This window comes from Engraulis encrasicolus, chromosome 21, assembly GCF_034702125.1.
Source record: "Engraulis encrasicolus isolate BLACKSEA-1 chromosome 21, IST_EnEncr_1.0, whole genome shotgun sequence".
Taxonomy (NCBI): domain Eukaryota; kingdom Metazoa; phylum Chordata; class Actinopteri; order Clupeiformes; family Engraulidae; genus Engraulis; species Engraulis encrasicolus.
In genome coordinates, this window is record NC_085877.1 from 32,657,576 (window position 1) to 32,672,594 (window position 15,019).

General features: G+C 44.8%; 1 protein-coding gene across 1 annotated transcript in view; it reads left to right on the plus strand.

Annotated features, from left to right (window-relative positions):
- The window catches only part of LOC134437377 (FHF complex subunit HOOK-interacting protein 1A-like), a 28,796-nt gene extending 14,480 nt beyond the window's left edge, over nucleotides 1-14,316 (plus strand). The window contains exons 7-17 of the mRNA XM_063186870.1: nucleotides 678-764; nucleotides 1,392-1,559; nucleotides 2,861-2,940; nucleotides 4,316-4,494; nucleotides 5,352-5,461; nucleotides 5,680-5,777; nucleotides 8,627-8,781; nucleotides 9,879-10,964; nucleotides 13,398-13,576; nucleotides 13,766-13,886; nucleotides 14,126-14,316. Of these exons, the coding sequence (XP_063042940.1) occupies nucleotides 678-764; nucleotides 1,392-1,559; nucleotides 2,861-2,940; nucleotides 4,316-4,494; nucleotides 5,352-5,461; nucleotides 5,680-5,777; nucleotides 8,627-8,781; nucleotides 9,879-10,964; nucleotides 13,398-13,576; nucleotides 13,766-13,886; nucleotides 14,126-14,316 (2,454 nt within the window). The remainder of the gene's footprint in view (nucleotides 1-677; nucleotides 765-1,391; nucleotides 1,560-2,860; nucleotides 2,941-4,315; nucleotides 4,495-5,351; nucleotides 5,462-5,679; nucleotides 5,778-8,626; nucleotides 8,782-9,878; nucleotides 10,965-13,397; nucleotides 13,577-13,765; nucleotides 13,887-14,125) is intronic.
- Nucleotides 14,317-15,019: the final 703 nt, after the last annotated feature.

The following is a 15,019-nucleotide window of genomic DNA, read 5'->3' on the forward strand; positions in this document are numbered from 1 at the left end:
TTTCCTGCTTAGCTGCAGTTCACTTCCTTACCACTTGGTGGAGTATGTTCGTAACCCTAGTCAATAACCACAGAACAAGAGAATCTGGAGTGGCAGACTGTAAACTGTAACAGTCATGTGGAAATCGGAAAATAAATCACAACTGACTAATATTTCCGTTCCTTGGTAACCAATCTAAATATCACAGGTTCTTGAAATACTGAAAACGAAACTATGTTACTAAGATCTAGTAAACTTCCGCGATCTACGGTGTATGAACATTATCAGTAGAGAAGGGGTGTGGCCAATTTACTGTTTGACACCGTCACTGAGGTATTGCGGTCGGGTAAACGGTATATATACTGTTGAGTCAACGACTTTAGAAATCAAGACTTGATTAATAGCATTGGTTTCGACGCCAGGCCAGCTGATAATATAATACGTCTGAACGCTTTGGGGCCGGTTGAGAATATTATACGGCCGTTGTAAATTATTTCGCGGCCGCGGCCCACCGGGACAAGTCCCCGATCTCCCGATGGCCACTCCGCGCCTGCACACACACACACTAATTACTATAGTAATTTTATTGTGTACTGTAAAAGACTCAAACACTGAAACAAGCTACAAGTATAAACACACAAGAAGTCTTTAAACTTTCAATCGGTCTCCTTGCCTGTGTTTTTCTCTTTTTCATACAGGTAGCTCACCCCTCCATTCGCTCCCAGTTGCTAGGATACATCTATAATGGCTTCCTTGTGCCTGTTGTTGCTCCAGCGCTCCATAAGGTATGGGCATGCCTGTGTGTACGTTTTACTTTTTTATTTTTAGGCGTTACTGAGATAGGACAGTTGATGTGGCCGGAGTGGGAGAGGATTGGGAAAGAGACACAGGGTATTATTGGGAAATGACCTCAGGTCGGAATCGAACTCGGGTCCTTGGTGGAATGGTGCAATGCTCTAGCCACACTAAGCCACAACGCCTCTGTCTAGGCCTCTGTGCGTGTGTGTTTGAGATAGTTGGGAGAGAGAGGGAGAGAGACTCCTAGTTCGATATGGCCTATATAAACTGAATTATGCGATACTATTGTACATGCTTTTGGTACATTTTTTTTTACAAGATTGACCAGGGTGAGTGCGTGCTTGTGCATGATGGAGAAATACACAAGACATAGTCTGTATGTTTGTAGATGGTCCTGTGTTAGCATGGTTCCACTACATTTGCATACATTTCTGGTTGCTCTGCCTTTACTCAGTATCCTTGTATGTTTTGCTAAATTGTTTTATAGTTCCCTGCCATCAATGTCCCGATTAACCAGTCAGTGTGTGTGTGTGTGTGTGTGTGTGTGTGTGTGTGTGTGTGTGTGCGTGTGCGTGTGCGTGTGTGTGCATGTTTCTGCATTGTGATTGGCTCAGCTGACGCTGGAGGAAGTGATGACGTCGACGGCCTACCTGGAGTTGTTCCTGCGCAGCATCTCTGACCCCGCCCTCCTGCACACCTTCCTCTCCTTCATCCTCATGCATCGCCACGACAACGTGCACATCCTGGACACGCTGGTCAGCCGCATCAACACGCCCTTCCAGGTACTGCAAAGCCTGGCTATCGCCACTGCAACTCCCTTCGTAATATTTTTAGTAGTAGTAGTTTATTTCCAGACTTCATGCTGCCCATTTACAAATGCTACCTTTTCTCATGAGTGCTCCTTACCACCACCATCAAATTCCAAGTTTTCATTATGACTGGGAATATTGCACTTTTCATTCCTGAAAAGGGGGATCTTTTCCATTGTCTGCCATTTTGAATTTCCATAAATAGACATTTTTAGTCACAGAACGTTGGTAATTTGGTCATACTCGCAATGATTAATTCATTATTTAGTCATTATTTGGCAGTAGACAGCACAGTTTCAATAAGCAGCATAGTTGCAATACCTACTCTGGCCACCATCCTACACAGTGCATCTGTAAGTCTGCCCAACTCGCATTGCCAACACATTTCTCAGAGGGATATAAAAAGGGGTTTGTCTAGCTTGCGTTCCTGAAATGCCTTCGTGTGCTTCTGGTTGAAGATACAATCAGACCCCCCATTCCTTCACTCACTTGCTAACTGAACTGGTGTGTCTTTGTGTCAAACACACTTCATCGATATGTTGGATATGCTCAGAATGGTCTGGGTCCCGATCTTGTTAGAATTTGCAATGTTGGAGATCTGTGGCTCTCAAAATGTGGTCTGAGGACCAGTGGTGATCTGCGAGAGAACTCAAGTGGTCTGTGTGTGGATTTCTAAAAATCTAGTTAACTCTTCCAAGACATGCTAGCATAGTCGGTGTGAGTAAAATTATTAGACAGCCAAGCAAATGTCATTGTGTTCTTTCACAACAATAAGACAGTCCTGTATTTTATATGAAAAATAACTGATCTGAAAACTTAACTAGAACCCACCACAAACTTGTTCCAACCACCACACACTCAACTGGTCGTTAGTAAACAGGTGAACTGGTTACTCAGATGACCAGATTGACACCTCTGAAAGGTTAGTGTAGGTGTGTGGAGTTAGATTGATGTGAAGAGAACCTGTGAGAAGAGTCTTTACATGGATCTGTGTGTGTGTGTGTGTGTGTGTGTGTGTGTGTGTGTGTGTGTGTGTGTGTGTGTGTGTGTGTGTGTGTGTGTGTGTCTGTGTCTGTGTGTGTGTGTGTGTGTGTGTGCGCGTTCGTGTGTGTGTGCGTTCGTGTGTGTGTGTGTGTGTCTGTGTCTGTGTGTGTGTGTGTGTGTGTGTGCGCGTTCGTGTGTGTGTGCACGTTCGTGTGTGTGTGTGTGTGTGTGTGTGTGTGTGTGTGTGTGTGTGTGTGTGTGGATATGTAACTCTCTGGTCTCTGTTGTAGCTGGGCACGGTGTCACTTGCTCTGTTCCGCACCCTAATTGGATTACACTGTGAGGACGTCATGCTACAACTTATTCTCAGGTGAAAACGCACGTGGAAACAAGACACAGATACACCCACGTGGGCACAGCATACACACATGCACCCAAGCACATACATGGACCGACACGTACACGCAGACACACACGTACACGATACGATGCAATGCCATGATACTTCATTGTCAGTTTACACTGGAATTCATTTTGCATCCCTGTGCAAGACTCGTTTAAGACAGGACATAGACATAACATCACATCACAAGACAACAGTCAGAACAGAGGACACAAGCATATCAGACATACATGCATGCATACATTACATACAACCCACATAATTTGAAGATATTCCCATTGTGGAGCAATAACACTATGCAGTGTTACCACTCATTCAGGAAAAGTATTGATTGATGTATGAAGCCATGTTTAAGTCTGTTGCAGTTGAATCGGGGAACTCTGAAACGCCGACTTGAGGGTGGTGGCTGGTATTCTTGGTTAAGAGATGCATGTGGCCAGGCGGAGCATACTTTTGTTAAGAGTTTCACACGTATACACGCACACACACACAAACACACACACACACACAGACATTGGCTTGCAGTTGTTCATTGTGATGTTAATGCTGTATTTGTCAATGTTAAATACAAGTATGTGACAACGTATGTGACAATTCTGTTTTTATTCAGAGTATTTTTTATGAGCCTTTGATTCCTATGATCAGTCAATACATTGTGTGTGTGTGTGTGTGTCTGTGTGTGTGTGTGTGTGTGTGTGTGTGTGTGTGTGTGTGTGTGTGTGTGTGTGTGTGTGTGTGTGTGTGTGTGTGTGTGTGTGTGTGTGTGTGTGTGTGTGTGTGTGTGTGTGTGCTGCTCACACACTTGCATGCATGCACAAATAAAATACATTGTTTATACATTTAAGAGAGTCAATTTAAGTATTGTCTATCTCTAAGTGTTGATTAACACTGCATTTTTACTATGTGATTCATGTGCGTGCGCTTGAATGCCTGCATGTCTGTCTGTGTTTGTCTTTCTGGCTGTGTGCCTGTTTCTAAGGTACCAGCTACCCTGCTCACACATCCTCTCTCTGTGATTGTTTATGCTTTTATGTCTCTGTGTGTGTGTGTGTGTGTGTGTGTGTCTTTGTCTGTCTGTCTGGCCATCTGTCTGTCCATATGTCTGTCTGTCTGTCTGTCTGTCCGTCTGTCTGTCTGTCTGTCTGTCTGTCCGTTCGTCCATCCGTCTGTCTATCTGTCCATCCGTCCGTCTGTCTGTCTGCCTGTCTGTCTGTCTGTCCGCCCGTCTGTCTGTCTGTCTGTCTGTCTGTCTGTCTGTCTGCCTGTCTGTCCGCCCGTCTGTCTGTCTGTCTTTCTGTCCATCTGTCTGTCTGTCTGTCTGTCTGCTTGTCCGTGTGTCCAGGTACCTGATCCCCTGTTCACATGTGCTGAGTGGTGAGAGAGAGAGGCTGCGCGAGAGGGACTGCTACTCGGCCACCGCCTCTGCCCTGCTCTCCCTCACCCCGGCCTTCCTGCACCAGGAGGACATGCAGCAGGACTGCATCCTGTGGTCAAAGGTCACCGAGGGCTTCCTGAACATGGGTAATGCAGTATTTTTTTTCTGGGAACCAAAAAAATACTGGGGAAAAAACAGTTTTAGGACTATATTCACATGCTTGACTCAGTCCACTGTTTATAATGAAAATATAATAATCCCCCTCTAAACTGTGGGCCAGGATTCAGTAGTAAACCAGGTTCACTTAACATTTAAGTAGTCTAGTAGATCCAATAGAAGATGCTTGCCATGGTTTTCTGCCAAGGTGATTTAAAGGCAAAATTAAAGGCACTTTTCTTCATTGTTACAATGCAAAACATAAAAGCACCATGTACCACCGTTATGGCAACAACATTATACAGCAGGCCCAACCTTAACAAAAAAAGGCCTGTACCAACATAGGCCTCAATTTTTGCTTTAAAGGTGCACTGTGTAAGATTTTTAGTTGCTTGTTTCCAGAATTCATGCTGCCCATTCACAAATGTTACTTATTTCATGAATACTTACCACCACCATCAAATTCTAAGTTATGACTGAGAAAATCACACTTTTCATACATGAAAAGGGGGATCTTCTCCATGGTCCGCCATTGAATTTCAAGAAATAGCCATTTTTAGCTGCAAAAATGGCTGTACTTTGGTATGCTTTTAAATATTGGTTTATTACTTAGTAAATGTTCATTTAAAGATCACATTTGGTAATAAGCAGCACAGTTCCAATGAGCAGGGTAGTGGCAATACCTAGTGTTTCTAATGGCCTAGTGCGCCTTTAAAAATGATTATTTTAAATATTTTGGTAACTGACATTTGCAGTGCAAGAGAGCCCCTGCTGTAGATGATGTCAAACTAATTGCTATTTTACCCCTTTCCTAATTCCTGATCTCTGAGTTCTTCTTCTGTCCCAGGCCTGGACGAGCTGCTGATCAGTGGGGCAAGCGTGGGCTACTGGCGTTTCCTAGGCAACGACCCCTTGACGGACAGCAACTACCTCCAGTACCTGCGGGAGGCACGGCAGGTACACAGCTTTGTGTGTTAATGTGTGTGTGTGTGTGTGTTTGGGTGTGTGTGTGTGCATGTGTCTAATCGATGTGCAGCAGTCTGTATGTATTTGGAGGTCATGTTATGCAGTTTGGTCCAGTTTGCTTGGACCATTGTTTTGTCTCTCAATGCATTGCCCTGATTGATCAGTGTGTAAATGTATATGTGTGTGTGTGCATGTGTCTCTGTTTTCAGGTAATCGCTGCCTGCGTCCATGCGTGTCGTGTGTGGTCAGCTCCGTACGACGGCCTCAAGCCCTCGCCACAGGAGTATCGAGACGAGGAGGAGGAGAGGCAGAGAGGAGAGGAGGAGGCACAACTGAGGAAGAGTAGAGAGAAGGAGGAGCGGGAGAGAAGGAGCAGAGAGGAGGCTGAGGAGGAGGAGAGGAAGAAAGAGGAGGAAGAGCAAGGGCCAGTCGAAGAGGAAGAGGACATGGTGCTGCCATTCATCAGGTATGTGAACAGGGCTGCTGACAGCTTTTTCTGGGCCCGGGACAAAGTCATCTGAAAGTCATCTGACCCAATTCTGGGCCCCCCTATCTCCCTTGTCCCAGGACAACATACTCCTTAGTCCCCCCCTGTCGGCGGGGGTGTATGTGAAGATGCTCATTCATCCAGGTCGTTTTAGTGAGAGAAATTGGGTGTGTAGCCGTGGTGTTCTAAATGGTTAGATCAGCGATTCTCAAACTATGGGCCGCGGCCCTCTGGTGGGCTGCGGCAGTATGGCAGGTGGGCCGCGACTCCAGAGGTCATAGAAAAAATAATGTTTACTCACATGTTGTTTAGATAATCACATGTTGTTTAGTTAGCCTATCTTATGTCTTGTGTGTGTCCAGAAACGTGAGTAGCCTACACTTTCTTATTTGGTGTTCTTATGTGTTATGGTGTAGTCTACTATTGAAACATTGTGCCATTTCTATCGCGGAGGTTATTTTATACTGCAAATTATTTTGCGCGAGTTACTCGCGACGAGGTACAGTTCATTTTCTATCTGCCGTCGTGATTTTGTCTATTTTCATGCTTATGGTGTTGATGTATTCGTAGAATTTAGATTTGAAATAATTTTGTAGTCGATTGTGAGGGGATCATTGCTGTTTTTACTTGCTACAGTAGGCTATTTCCTCCTATTAATGGAGCATTTAGAAGGGTTTAGCCCACTGTCAGGCTAATGCATATTTCTCTGAGCTGTGAATGCTGTCTTGTTTCATGCTAATTTCATATTCAGTATTTAGGAGCCATTTTCTCCTTAGTCATTTTTCCCCCCCCACACACACATGGTCCATGGATAGAGATTATTTGTAATTACTAATAAGACCCTAAAAATCCCTTTGAGCAAGTGTGCATTACTGACTTTCTGCAAAGAACTTGTTATTCACCATAACAATATATGAAGGGTTCAGATGCAAAACCCCCTCCATTTCTGAAGACCTGCACTTCTATATTTTTATAGAACCCCGTCGTTGGTTTGGTTTACATTCATGTGCTTGATAATACAAATAGTTATATTACATGAATAAATACAAAAATATGCAATTTTGATAGCTTTGTATTAATTTAAAATTAATTAAGATTATTTTCTGAAAAGGCACTTATGGGGTTTTGCATCTGAACTCTTCATATCATCATGGTAAGGTGTGCGTAGACCATGGAGTCATATGTCAAAAATTACAGATATGACTGTGCTTCATCAGTGTAACAGTAGTATGAGAATCTGTGAGAACAGATGACATGACCCAGTGACGTGGTGTACATGGCAAATAGGAGTCCCAGCACCAGGCCTTGGGACACCCCTGTGGAGAGGCTATGAGTTGAGGACAGCTGACCTTGCCATGATGCATGCTAAGAATGATTACCAGACTCATAAAATATCTGGAAGAACTTGAGAAACATAAAACTTAATTATTGTAATTTAAGAGAGGTGAAAAATTGCAAGCTGGCGTGTCTGCACAAAGATCTTTAGATTTACTACAAAACAAAACGAGATGTCCATACTCTCTTCTGAAGATATCTTTTGGCTTAATAGAAACAAAATAAAAGAGTAGAAAAAAGGAAAAAACGGAAGCGCTGCGTGGATCCAGATCTTTTGACACGGGTGCTCTAACAGTGTGTGGATAAAGTTGACATCAAAAAATTGAAGAGCAGGAAACTGTGGCACTCCGTTTTCTTATTTTTTAATAGTACAATGGCAAATAGACCATAGTCTATTACGATAGTCTATTTGCCATTGTACTATTAAAAAATAAGAAAACGGAGTGCCACAGTTTCCTGCTCTTCAATTTTTTAAAATACAAGAGTAATTTTGAGCCTGGCTTTTTCAGATTTTGAGTTTTTGCATTTTGAAATGTAATGCATATTTAATTGGACATAGTCTAATTACGTACCATATTAACACATAACATATCAGAAAACTAGCAATACATTTTTTTCTCACAAATATGTGAGTAATCACCGGGTTAAGTTTCATGGTGTTATCGGCAAGCTACATTTTTTGGCCTATTCACCTGGAGTGTCTCTCGGCCCTTATAATAAGTCTATAGCAGCCATGTTGAAAATAACTAATTTCCCAAAGTCAGAGTCATTTAGGAGGTCCAATAGTAATAGATGAAAAAACATGAAAAAACTTGAAAAAACATGAAAAAACATGAAAAAACTTTTGTATCAATTTTTTGGGGGTTAAACCCTAAATGTACTCGCTTAAATGAAAAAAGGATGGTGGTGATGAATTCACATGAAACATATAACATCTAGATAGTATGGGTGCATGAATTCTGAAATTAAACTACTAAAATACATTACATACTCTACCTTTAAGGTGTGTTCAGTGCTTATTATTGCACCAATTGCAGTTGGAGCATTTGCACTACGTGGGTCAATTAACCATGTGTGACCCGGATGAACATGCTGATCTCTACGTTGTTGTCGTTGTCTAAGATTTGTCTGTAGAAAAACAAACTCTATATCTGTGGGCAATGCAGACCAAGACTCAATGTGAATAAATTAATGAATAGGCCTATGGAACCGGCACCGGCATGGTTTTCCGTCAGCCTGAACGCACCCTTAGTGAAGAGATGAAATATCTTTCAAACTACAACTAAGAAGCCCAGTTGCCTTTAATAACTAATGACTTCCTGTCCTTCCACCAGCTTCTCCCACACGCTGTCTCCCGTGCCGGAGTCGGTCTCGGCGTCTCCCAGCCCCAGCCCCAGGGCGTCTCCATCCGTATACTTCCTCCAGGACCTGGAGTGGGAAGACATGTTTGCACCGGGCATGGAGCACGACGGAGGCGAGGGGGATGGAGGTACTGTAAGGGGGGGGGCGAGGAGGAGGCCCTGACTTCATGAAGCAATAGACTATTACATTACACTAGAATATAGGCCTACCCTGTATGGCAAGGGGAGCCATTTTATTATGCATTTCCACTAGTTACAATATACTATAATACAATATTATATATATTATGTTGTACCTAGATGAGATGCATAATATAATATAATATAATATAATATAATATAATATAATATAATATAATATAATATAATATAATATAATATAATATAATATAATATAATATAATATGCGTAATATAATATGTATTTTTTGTCATGGTCTTATTGGGGAGGCAGTAGCATCAGGGGTGGAGCCTCCACAGCATTTGGTGGAGAAGTGATGCAGCATCATCTCCATGGAGCAGTAGCCAGGCCGCGCCCTCCTAGTGACGCAAAACCTTCAGCATTGCTTCGAGTCAGGCCAAGAGCAATGTAAATACAAACATCGTGTCTGAGCTCCAGAAAAATCGAAAACTCCTCCTACTTTGTCGAGAAGCAAACAACCAGTAGTAGACCAAGGGAGGCGGGTCAAGCATGCTGTTTGTTAAAAGTTAATTGCATGGAAATGTTAGTTGTTATGCTCTTGGTCAGTCCAAGTCTCGAAGAGATTTGCAAGTCGATGATAATCAGGCTAGTGGAGCAGGGCTCCTATTGTTATTATACCGTATATTAGGGCTACACAATTAATCGAAAATAATCGAAAATCGTGATAAAATCGTAATATCGAACTCGTGATTTCAATCGTGATTTAATCGTGGCAATAGTGACCTACCTTCGAGAGCGTTCTTGAAGCCAGAACATACTGACAGGCTGGCATTTCCGGCCAGAGATCTGTTCATCTAAGTTCCATGCTGTTGTTTATATTATTACAATTAATTTTATTTTGCTCATCCCGTATATAATTCATTCTTGGTTATATTTCATTTTGTTATAATTTTGAAAACATCTGCAAAAAACAATAATCGTGATTATGATTTTGACCCAAATAATTGTGATTATGATTTTTTTCCATTATCGTGCAGCCCTACCCTATATTATATTGTCTCTTTACCATTGTTGCCTCTGATAGATTCTCATCGGGGGAAGCCAGCCGCATCCGTGGTGGACCCCCCTCAGCATTTGGTGGAGATGCGTCGCAGTGCCATCTCCCTGGTGCAGGGCTCGTACGTGGAGGAGGACCAGTTCCAGGACGACGTGCTGGTCTACAGCCTGGTGGCGCAGAGGGACTCGCACGCGCCAGGCGCCAACACACACTCCTCACGCACGCATGCCCATCCACATCAGCATATGCACCAACCCGGCTGCCCTCACGCCGGCCTGGGGGCTCGGAGAGACTCGCAGACGCAGGAGGAGGTCCACACACATGGGTCACGAACACACACGCATCAACAGCACGCACACCAGCACCGCGGCCCACACAGGTCGGCTGGTGACGGTAGCGTGAAGGGCAGTCCCACGACGTGGATACACAAGTCGAGCGCGCTGGTGACTGTACAGAGCGCTCGTCTCAGACCCAGGAAGACGCAACCGACGAACGAACAGTCATCGGACTCTAACACGCATTCGCTCACCGCCAATGACGCACAAAGAAATTCGGACACGCACTCCTTCACGAATAATCTCGTGGAAATCACGTACGGAGACCCGTTGCACACTGTAAACCCGCCGCCTGTTGTTGTTCAGAGTGCACGTATGCACTCACGCGCCCGCACGCATCACCAGGTGAAGAACACACCCCTGACCAACGGGATTTGCTCGGAGACGACGGAACACAATAACAACCACGGGAACGCACACAGCGTTACTAGCAAGGAATGCGTCCAAAATGGAGTAGACCACAACGTCCTCTCGCATTTGGACTACAATTACCACTCGCATTTGGACTACAACTCCCAGCACCAGCAGCAGCACCCCCAGGACTTTGTCTCCCAGTGCCTGGAGCTCTTCCGCAGCCTGGAGCAGGAGCCAGAGAGCATCATGGGAGAGGAGGAGTTCCGAGAGCGAGTCCAGCGGTTGACCTTCGCCCTGCGTGAGGAGGCAGAGGAGATGACGGAGGAGCCGGAGTGGAGCTTCGAGGACGAAGCTCAGCCGGAGAAGGTTCCGGAAGGGGACTTAAGTGGGAGCCTCAAACAAAGCTCCGATGCCCCCTTCACTGGTAGGTTGAGGTCTTCAAGGATTCAGGTATTATTACTTTAGGGCAGGGGTGGGGAACCGTTTTCATTCGAGGGCTACTTCAAATTTTATAAAGGCCTCCAAGGGAGGTACTATGAACTCAAATCTGGATTTCCCCCTGCACTTCAGGTCTTTATTGAGGGTGGCCACCTTTACAACAGACCCCACCTTCAAAAAGTCCCCTGCAAATGTAACTTAATTGTATTGCAAACGTAATGTTTAAGATTTCTTTACAAAACATGTCAAATTTTATGTGAAACAACTTGACATTAAACTTATGCCGGGGGCCAGATAAGATTGCCTTAAGGCCTGGAAACGGCCCTAGAGACATGCCGTAGCTTCCCCACCCCTGCTGTAAGGGGCTAAGAATTAGGGGTGGCCGATGTGGGCAAAAAATATATATCTCGATACTTTCATAGGATTTGATGATAACATTTTAGCGATTTCAGACTATTAAAAGAACAGACCACCGTACTTTAACAATGAAATATGTTCTTCTCAGAAGTAAGACGAGATGATATGTACCTCTCCAAGGTACTCTGTAGTTACGTATATGTGACCAAAGTCACGTTTTTTCCTGTTTACATATATTTATATGACCATTGTCATAAAAAAAGGTTCGGTTGTGTAAATTCAAACGTGGCTTTTTCTATGCTGTGGAAAGTGTGTGCTACCGCATAAAGACACCTTCTGCGTGCTTCGACAGTGCATTGATACCTTCACTTTTCTCTCCACAATTGTATTGACGGAAGTAAGTGGGACGGGGTGAGAAAAACAAATTACAAATGAATTTATCAATGCCCTGTGAAAGAGCGCAGAGGGTGTTACTACGCCTGTCTTTATTACGCCGGTGTCCTCCTGTCTATATGAGCGACCCATCGAGATGTGATTCTCTTCGCTACTGAGCATGCGCACGCATGCGCACACCCTCGCGGTGGTTTTCGCGGGTGATTGCCCATCGAATTGTGAGACCGCAAGTTACGATAGGATAGGATCCCATGAGACTGTCAACTTTAGTGACTCAAACTGTAGCCTATGTCCTCCTGAGGTTACCACCAGTCATCACCGACTGTCATGGACTGAAAGTTACGATATATCCCCTGGGGGAAAACGGGAAATAGCGTGGATCATCCAGCAGATCATTGGAAAATCTGCGAAATAGCGTGGCCTCGAACATTTGCTACTTTGTTGCCTAACCGTAATCGCTCACACACTCAGCCTCGAACATTGTAACATCGATCAGAAAAGACTATTTATGTAGAGGAGGCGTTCTCATTGCAAAATGGAAAAAATCGCCACCTCTGATTGAGCTGTCAAAATGCTCCCTCCACCCTTTTCACCCAAGAATTTGAATCGACTGCATTGTAAAATGCCTGAACATGCATGGTAATAAGAAATGCACTGGTGGGGATGTTATGAAAATATGATTCCGGTCATTAAAAGACAGACAAAAGACAACAAAGCCACAATACGCTATCTGCTATCTGGGAATATCTAAACAGCGCTTGTTTATCCCCATAGCACATGAGTTCATGTGGCAATTTGCCTTGCGAGCCCACGTCGCATTGAAACCAAACCAACAGCAAATGACTGCATTAAACAACCCCAGGCCCTGATCCCAAACGCTTTCTCCAGTATTTGCGCAAACTCAACTCTCTTTCATATGGCACATTTCTTAACTTAGGACTAGGCCTACTCAAACGAGAGGCTCACGGTTTTTAGTGGTCAGCACAGCAGCCGCACGTTCTTATTAAACTCCGCACGAACGATTGCACACCACTGTCCGTGAAATAAACAAAGTTATGGTTATTAAAACAGTCCTACGTGGACCGATTGAAACGCCTTCCGTGGAAAATCAAGGTCGCTCATTTAGATGAGGCATCGCAAATCGATAGAACACCACTATCGAATAGGGCGACCGGTCGCTCATCTCGACGAGGCAACACATCTCGACAGAACACCGGTCTGACCACTACATGACATATGGACACTCCTAACCTCCCGACCTGGTCTTTGTGTTCCGCAGGTCCGTTATTTAAGTCATGAAGCATATATCAATAGGCATTGCTCTGCAAACATGTACTAAATAAAATGTGACATAATTTCAAGTTCAAGTTCAAGAAGTTTATTGCCATGTCGACATAATCGATGCGAATTTTTCGTGGCATATCCCCAATATCAAATACATACAAGTGACAAGCACACAACAGCAAGGTACATAGGCTAGAGTAAATATAAATATGGGTAGACACAGAAAGGGTCCCAGCAGTCATTGGACAGCAGTTCAATTACAGATAACCATCAATGTTACAGTTTTTTTGTAAAGTGCATTAGAGGTAAAGGTAAAGGTGCATAGGGAGTGGAATTTCTTAACAAATGCGTTACATGTAACTCCAATGGTCTTTGTGTTCCGCAGGTCCGTTCATCAGTGTTCTCTTGTCCCGCCTGGAGAACCTTCTGGAGAACTCCATAGAGGTGAATCTGCTGGTGACGGGTATCCTGGCTCAGCTGTCCGCCTTCCCCCAGCCCCTTCTACGATCCTTCCTGCTCTCCTCTCAGACGCTATTTCAGCCTGGCATACGCACTCTGCAGCAGGTACCGTACACACACAGCGAAAACACACACTAATATACTGCACACGTACAGTACACTCATCACCCTCCTTCCTGGTCTCTTCATCACACACCACAATATTTGTGTGCGTGTGTATGCATCCGTATGCATTCGTATGCATTTGTGTGTGTGTGTGTGTGTGTGTGTGTGTGTGTGTGTGTGTGTGTTTAGGTGCTGGTGTCAGTGAGGGATCAGCTGGAGCGCTATGCTGAGAAGGAGACCGACTTTGCAGAGCTGGTCAGGGAGTCTGGACTGTACCTGCTGGCCAGAGACCAGTCCGCCAGGGAGAAAGGTGAACACACGCACACGCACACGCACACGCACACGCACACACACACGCACACGCACACGCACACGCACACGCACACACACACACACACACACACACACACACACCCAAGCAGCTCATAATTACATTCAGTACAGATAAACACACCCACTCCCCCCCTCGCCTCTCTCTTTTGTTACCTTTAACACAAATAGCTCATAATAGAGTAATAACGAGCTCCGTTTCTCTGTCTCTTCTTACAGACAGAACAGGAGAGAACGGAGAGAGCTGGTTTGCCATTGGCCATGGGCTGAGGCCCCTCCCCCGCTGCCCCAAGATCCCGCCCTCCTTGCGTAACCGTGTGTACGCCGCCATTTTATTTGGGGAGTTCCTGAAGGAGCTGGCCGCCCTGGCCCAGGAGCACGCCACACTGCCGGACCTGAGCGAGGAGTGACACATTACATTGCACTCAGCTGACGCTTTTTTATCCAGGGGTATTGGTTACAGTCCCTGTAGCAATGTGGGGTTAGGTGCCTTGCTCAAGGGCACCACAGCCATGGGTGGAGGGTGTATGGAGAGGCAAGGGTGGGATTGGAACCTGCAACCCTGTGATCTAAAGTCCAAGTCCCAGTCCCTACCCATTACACCAAGGCTGCCAACATGCATACACCGCTTAGAGTGGTCAAGACTCACACCGCACGGCTTTGTAATGGATTTACACTGTATTTACACCCAAGCGAATCACAACAGAAAGCAACTCATCTGAAGCAAATAATCTGGTTTCCCTGGCCCAGGACCGTGCCACGCAGCCGGACCTCACAGAGGACTGAGATGAGCTCTTAAAGCTAGTAAATGAATTCTTACTAAGGAGATATACAGTACAACAAGAGTATTGTCCTCAACACTGTCCTCAACACTCTCATCCAGGAGCACGCCACTCTCCCAGACCTGACTGAGGAATGATGGGAGTTAACACCGGCCTCAACAAAGAGTTGACAACATGACAACATGACAAAGAATTGCCTACATGTATGCTATGTTATACACAACAAGGTGCACAGCGTCCACAGCACTAGCCTAACCCAGGTACGCGCCGCACTGCCAGACAAGGGGACACACCAACAGCTGCCCAATTAGAGACACAGAATTAATGAACC